General features: G+C 45.3%; 2 protein-coding genes across 2 annotated transcripts; one reads left to right on the top strand and one right to left on the bottom strand.

The window, feature by feature from the left end:
- Window positions 1-2,276: 2,276 nt before the first annotated feature.
- FOMMEDRAFT_127284 (septin) lies at window positions 2,277-4,418 on the top strand. The gene is made up of 6 exons (XM_007269345.1): window positions 2,277-2,396; window positions 2,476-2,876; window positions 2,936-3,053; window positions 3,111-3,306; window positions 3,397-3,656; window positions 3,734-4,418. The coding sequence occupies exons 1-6, from the start codon at window positions 2,340-2,342 to the stop codon at window positions 3,854-3,856; spliced, it is 1,155 nt and encodes a 384-aa protein (XP_007269407.1). The 5' UTR covers window positions 2,277-2,339; the 3' UTR covers window positions 3,857-4,418.
- A 623-nt stretch (window positions 4,419-5,041) lies between these two features.
- On the bottom strand, window positions 5,042-6,007 carry FOMMEDRAFT_148316 (uncharacterized protein; the record flags this gene model as incomplete). The annotated part of the gene is made up of 3 exons (XM_007269344.1): window positions 5,817-6,007; window positions 5,713-5,753; window positions 5,042-5,601 (listed from the first exon to the last, which is right to left on the bottom strand). Exons 1-3 carry the CDS (start codon window positions 5,957-5,959, stop codon window positions 5,042-5,044), a joined length of 744 nt encoding a protein of 247 aa, XP_007269406.1. The 5' UTR covers window positions 5,960-6,007.
- Window positions 6,008-6,484: the final 477 nt, after the last annotated feature.

The raw sequence follows: 6,484 nt of genomic DNA, 5'->3' as shown, positions 1-6,484 counted from the left end.
TTCTCTTGAGAGGATTTCCTCACAGTTGATAAGAACAATTACAATCCAGCCTATTACCCAGTTTACATTTCTTCTAATCTAATAAATAGGACAACTCACCATATAAGTTAGTAATCCATAAAGTCCATTAACCTAATGTTGTTCAGGTCAATAATATGTATAGAAAGCAGAAGGTACCATGTACAGCTGTAATAAATGTTAAAATGAACTTGAGGTCAGTATATGTATATTTGTAAACATTGCTTGATTATACCTTAGAAGAGTTTGCTTAAGACTGGCACCTAGTAGTGTGTCAAATCTTAAGCTTGGAAACATGTAAATACTTGATTACTGATTACAAAGCATATAGCTCCAAGGATTCTAATGTAGTGATTCTATTCAAGTTAAGGGGAGTTCATCCACAACATAATACAGTAGCTCTTACTACAAAATAAAGCAAACTAATAAAACTAGTTAGCTTAGGCTTTATTATCATTAATTAGTTTTAGGCACACAACATTAGTAAGTATTAAGCTCACCCAAATATATTTAATTTGCACCAACACAGCTCAGTAAATGACACAGGTCTGAGAGATGAGTAGACAAGTACTATACCTCTTTATCCATTGTTGTACCTTTAGAGGTTCTGTTAGTAAAGTTCTGGCTGAATGGTTTTAAGAACAAACAAGCATAATATACTAAGACTGTTAGTAGTACAACATTAAAGTACTGTGTAGTGACTTCTTCAGAGACAGATTGTAAGACAGATCTTGAATCACTAGTCACAACAGGCTGACAGCTAATTGTGTGAATAATGTGTGGGTATTGCTGTAGTCAAAGGCCTGGTTTGCCATTAAAGCAGAGAATGCATAACAAAGGCTATACAAGACTACTAGAAGATGTCTTGTTGTTTTATAATGTCTGTTGATTTGATCTGTAATATAAACTGTACTTATGCTTCACCTGTATTTGATGTAGGATGACAGTACTCTAGCTGAAACATGATCTTGTCAGATATAAGATGATACAATAGTGTTGGAGATGTGCCACCAACAAAAACCAATGATTTCTATTCATTAAGGCATTACTGTAAATATTGCAAATAAGTGTTTAATGGCTGGGTATAGTACAAATTGTTAGAGTGTTTCTATGATAGCACCTTTCTATCAAGTAATTGCACTCAAAGTGACTTACCATTCATGTCAAATGCTACACTACTACTTAGATTTGGCTCAAACCATTCTTTACTTCCAAACAATAGTGTACTATTGTCATCTATTCCTGCCACCATCTTGCTTCAATTCTATACTGTCAAGCTTCTGTTTAATGCCTGAATCTGTGTCAGCCTTGTGTTTCAGGTTTTGCTAGTTGGAAATAATATTGTAGTATTTTAAAGCAAGGCACTGACTATTTGCATAGTTGAGGGAGGTTTTTTCAGAGGGAACAGAGGAACACCTGGTGTGGGTGTAACAATCTCAAGCAAGAAATATGGTTGTAAGTCCAGTAATGATTAATAATACAAGGCTCACCTACAATATATTTTCCAGTAAAAAATAGACACCTTCATTTTGAGTGCTCACTTGGTTGATTGAAAGCAAATAACTCTACCAAAAACCTGGATTTCATTTGTAGAAACAACAGTCACTGATTCATTTTACAAAATGTGTTTAGCCTGGTTTTGAGTGGCAGGTGTACTGACTAGTTTCACCTGTACAGGAATTGATCCAATTAGATAATTCATAACTAGTCAAACATGATATTCTACCAAAAACGAAATTAACTAAAGATCTGTACAAGCTGACAGTGGCACCAACAACAGAAAGCTGCTCAAGTGGTCCAACAATGTTGCTACAACAAACAGGGCTTCCTATTGCCAACAAAGTGTCTAGTGTCAAACTCATGATGGCTCTGACAGACATAGACGTGCAGGTACTAGGGATAAAAATGTGTGTACTTAGATTTTATTCTGCGTCCCAGATTCCAATGTAAGCATGTTACTAAGACTGCATATTAAATGACCAATAGTTTGAATTGAAGGTAAATAGACCAGAAATTCAACCTTTATTTTTTTCATTTGAGAGCCACCGTCTGATTTATCTAAAAAAGATAGGCAGAGGAGGGATGAGTCAAGTAAATAATCATAAAGTAATATAGTGAGAACACTGTGAAGGTTGTAGTATCGGATGTTTGTACGGATGAGGAAGGGGACCCCGTTGTGACACAGATGTGACAACGCCTAGCTCGGTTTGCTAGCGAACTCGGGCTTTCTCCAGTGCCTCGTCGTCGTCGTCGTCGTTGCTGTCGTCCCCTCCTTCCTCTCGCACTCGACTCACGTACCCACTCACAGCAGAAGAAAAACCATGGCCGCGCTTGCACCTCCTTCAGATGGCATTGGTATCGCTAACTTGCCCAACCAGGTACATCTCCACGCGTCTTCCCTTTTTTCACGCTCTGAGAACCGAAAACCCAAAATCTGTGCAATGCCACCTTTTCCAGAGACATAAAATCGTCGCCAAGCGCGGTGCACACTTCACCGTAATGGTGGTTGGCGAGTCCGGGTTGGGAAAGACGACCCTCATCAACACGCTCTTCGCAACCGAACTCTCCCCTGCGAAGAACTACTCCCGGAGGCACCAAAAGCAGCTCGACAAGCTCACCGAGGTCGAGATCATCAAGGCTGAGCTAGAGGAGAAGCAGTTCAAGGTCAAGTTAACTGTGATCGACACGCCAGGATTCGGGGACTATGTGAATAATCGGGACTCGTGGGTCCCGATTATTGACTTCGTGGACGACCAGCATGAGACGTACATGCGCCAGGAACAGCAGCCCCAGAGGACAGAGAAGAGTGACTTGAGGGTACATGCGTGTTTGTATTTCATTCGTCCGACGGGTCATACGTGAGTCGTGATTTCGGCGTGTCCTGACCTTGGTTGGAAAACTCACTTTTGTTAAATAGTCTCAAGCCTCTTGATATTGAGGTGATGAAGCGTTTAGGAACGCGCGTCAACCTCATCCCAGTCATCGCCAAGGCCGACACACTCACGCAGAACGACCTTGCTATCTTCAAGAAACGCGTAAGCGACGCACACACCGTCTTCCTTCTGCAACTTCCCCTCATTTATTTTGATTAGATTCGCGAAGTCATCGCTGTCCAGGGCATCCGTATCTACCAGCCTCCTGTTGACCCAGAGGACGAAGCCGCTGCTGAGCATGCGCGTATTCTGGCCGACGCAATTCCGTTCTCTATCATTGGTAGTACTGAGGACGTCAAGACACCTGACGGCCGCACTGTCAAGGGACGCGAGTATCTGTGGGGTGTGGCAGAAGGTTCGTCCATCTCTTCACTTCTCTTCGTTTCCTACTAAGCCTTTCAAACCCCATTCTGACTCTTTTCTTCCCATTTTCCTCATTGATTAGTTGAGAACGAAAACCACTGCGACTTCCGCAAGCTTCGTTCTCTGGTCATTCGTACACACATGCTCGACCTCATCTCCACGACGGAAGAGCTGCACTACGAGAACTACCGCCAGCAGCAAATGGAGACTCGCAAGTTCGGCGAGCCAAAGGTCAAGAAGCTCGATAACCCCAAGTTTAAGGAGGAAGAAGAGGCGTTGAGGAAGCGCTTCACGGAGCAGGTCAAGGCGGAGGAGGCCAGATTTAGGCAATGGGAGCAGCATGTACGTCTTCATTCCTCTCTTTTCTCTGGTTGAGTTGTATGATTGGGGCTGACTGTATCTTATTAACACATGGACAGCTCATCGCAGAACGCGATAGACTCAACAAAGACCTCGAACTCGCACATGCCGAGATCAAACGCCTCGAAGCCGAGCTGGACAACCTGCAAGTCGGCTATGGACGGAGCTCTGCGAGGAGGTAAATTGGGTAGACGTCCTGCTCCCCTGCTCCCCTGCTCCCCAAGGTTGGCAGGGAGGATCCCAGATCCACTTCTACCTTCTCGCCAAGCCCAACTCCACGTGTCGGTATGCCTTTACTACCACGTGTTGGAGAATCATGTGGCGTTATAGTCTTGTGTGTCCAGAAGAACACTTGTCTCTTGTCTTTCTCGTCGTGCCGTGCTTTCTTCTATCTTCTATCTCCGTACTAGCTTTCTTTCTTTTCCTGCCGTCTGGCCGATTTTGATTTTGTTATTTCTCGTGTGTGCCGAGTGGGTCTTGATAAGGGACACATTTTCCTTTTTCCCTCTCTTAGTATTTCTTTTTTTTGTTATTACCGATATATCGAGACTCGTGAAAAATCATACCCCGTGTTTCCTGCTTCTGCGTTTCTGCGTTCGTTAGTAAGTAGTAACACCTCTCGTCGCTCCTTCCATGTCTTGTTTTCTCTTTTTCCTTCTCTTTATCTCTTTGGTAACTTGTCAGTACGTCGGGTTTCTTTACTATGCGATAATGTTTTTGTCGTTGAAATCTCATACCTGGCTGTTTTTGGCTGTACGTTTGGCTGGCCTGTCTGCTTGGTTAAGTCTTAAGATGCTCAAAGTCATTTCGTGGTCTGACTTTGAGAAGGTAACAAGCTATCAAGTTCTCATCTTTACAAAGTCAATTGTGCAAATTTAATTTTCTTGTGAAAGGTACATGTGGTACAAAAGATAGACGTAAAAGATCGTTAGATACGCATACATGCAGGTTTTTGTTTGACAGAAGCAAAAGCTTACCACAGGAGCAAGTGGGATGCAGGATGTGTAATGTGAATGGGAAGTGGGAACAGTTGCATGGTTGCGAGAAGTAAAGCGAAAAAAAGGGGGGGAGGAATGATAAATTTGAGAAAGACGAGAAGGACGTTGCGAGATTCTAGAGAAACCTGCTTCTGTACCATATTACACACAAATTCAGATCAAAATGGATGTTGGAAAGGGAAGCCATTAAGAAATAAGTGAGGGCAAAGCACGGAGAAGGGGGTATGAAAGCAAGAATCGTAACCGGAAAGCTCGACAGCAATAGCAAGGCAAAGCAATAGCAAGGCAAAGCAAAGCATACGAGAACGGTGGAATCTTCGTCTATCATCTTCAAGTCACCTGTCTATCTCCTCCTCTTTGTCTCCTTTTCTAGTTCCTGGCAGTCCCGTCCGCCGCACCCAAGTTCACAGCAGGCTTATACAACTCCTTCACACCCGACATATGCGGCTGCTGCGGCGAAGGCGGAATGAACCCACTCGGATGTTCAACCCTCCCATTACTCGTCCTCACCTCTTGCGGTACCTTCGCACTCCTCGTCGTCTGCTCAGCAGTAGCCAACTCTTTCAAGTCTGCAAATGTTAACACGCTTTCCGGAATCCCGCGTTTCGCCAAATCTTCTGGACGCAGACGTGTTTCGGATTGGAGGAATGATGGAGGGTCGCCTGGGGCGGGGACGACGAAACCACTTGGGTGACGCGCACGACCGTCCGGGTGGGTGACTTCTTCATAGGGTACTTTTGCGGATGGGCGCACGGTGCGTAGGGGTGAGCGGGTAACGGACTTGAGCATGAACTCTTCTTCGACGCGTTTTTTGACTGCGGCCATTTCCTTTGGTGAAAATTGGTAGGAGCCATGTTCTTCGGATTGGGCGGGCGTGGAAGTAGAGAACGTGCGCGCAGAAGGTGAAATTGGCGACGTAGTAGATTCGGCTGGGGTTAGGGGAGTCATGCCGCTTGCAAGGAGCGAGGAACGTGTGGAGTTCCGACGGGAGGCGAGTGCAGCGGAGGAGAGGGAGGACCTGCGCGAGCTGAGAGGCGTACCGATGGGAGAGGGCGAGTGGGAGGCGTCGCCATCTTCAAACCTACACAAACAACGACCGTGAGCTCAACAACTGACAAGGGAGTGGGGAAATATTTTTACGTACGCGTTTGTCTGGTAGCTGAGCTCTTCGGGCGGGATACCCGCTGCGGTGGCACCCTCGTTGCCGGCGAGGAGAATGTTCTTTATACCCGCTCGGGCAGTGGCAGAGGAGCTTGAGGAGTAGCGCTTGACTGCACGGGGAAACATCTCTAGTATAGTAGTCGTAGTCTGTAGTCAAAGTGTAGACGAAGGGGGAGAGAAACTGAGGGAAGGATCGCGGGGTAGAGACTTTATAAGATTATTATGAAGGATGGGACTGAGTGGAAAAACAACCTAGACAGTCTGCATTAGGCAAGTGGAGCCATTTTCGGGGTGCCTTCCTTCGCTGATTATTTATTTTTGTCGTCAATTGACTCAGCTCGCAAATTAGTTTCGATGCCGTTATCACGTAGACGCCCTTGGCACTTGATTACTCTCTTCCCGCATTAGGCCCTGAGAATGAGCACCTTGTGCGATTATGCGCCTCTTCCGTCGGTTGCCGTGGGTTTTGGTAGATTTGGCAGCTCCACTGACGACTTCGAGCCACAGCATAGGCTTTGTCTCTTGAGTAAAAGGAGTCCCGATCATCCCGAGGCAGTTAGGAGCCGTTAGAGGGTTGTACGTTTCCGCTGTTATCATCAGTGTTGATTATCTTCGCGAAAATGAGTGTCCTTTGTGTATACATGCCGGCCG

The sequence above is a fragment of the Fomitiporia mediterranea genome (assembly GCF_000271605.1).
Source record: "Fomitiporia mediterranea MF3/22 unplaced genomic scaffold FOMMEscaffold_9, whole genome shotgun sequence".
Taxonomy (NCBI): domain Eukaryota; kingdom Fungi; phylum Basidiomycota; class Agaricomycetes; order Hymenochaetales; family Hymenochaetaceae; genus Fomitiporia; species Fomitiporia mediterranea.
The sequence above is the reverse complement of the archived record's forward strand: the minus strand, read 5'-3'. Positions and strand labels throughout refer to the sequence as shown.

Coding starts and splice junctions, on each gene's coding strand:
- FOMMEDRAFT_127284 (XM_007269345.1), top strand. CDS start 2,340: ATGGCCGCGCTTGCACCTCCTTCAGATGGCATTGGTATCGCTAACTTG. Junction 2,877..2,935: donor ATTCGTCCGACGGGTCATAC/GTGAGTCGTGAT, acceptor TTTGTTAAATAG/TCTCAAGCCTCTTGATATTG. Junction 3,657..3,733: donor TTAGGCAATGGGAGCAGCAT/GTACGTCTTCAT, acceptor ACACATGGACAG/CTCATCGCAGAACGCGATAG.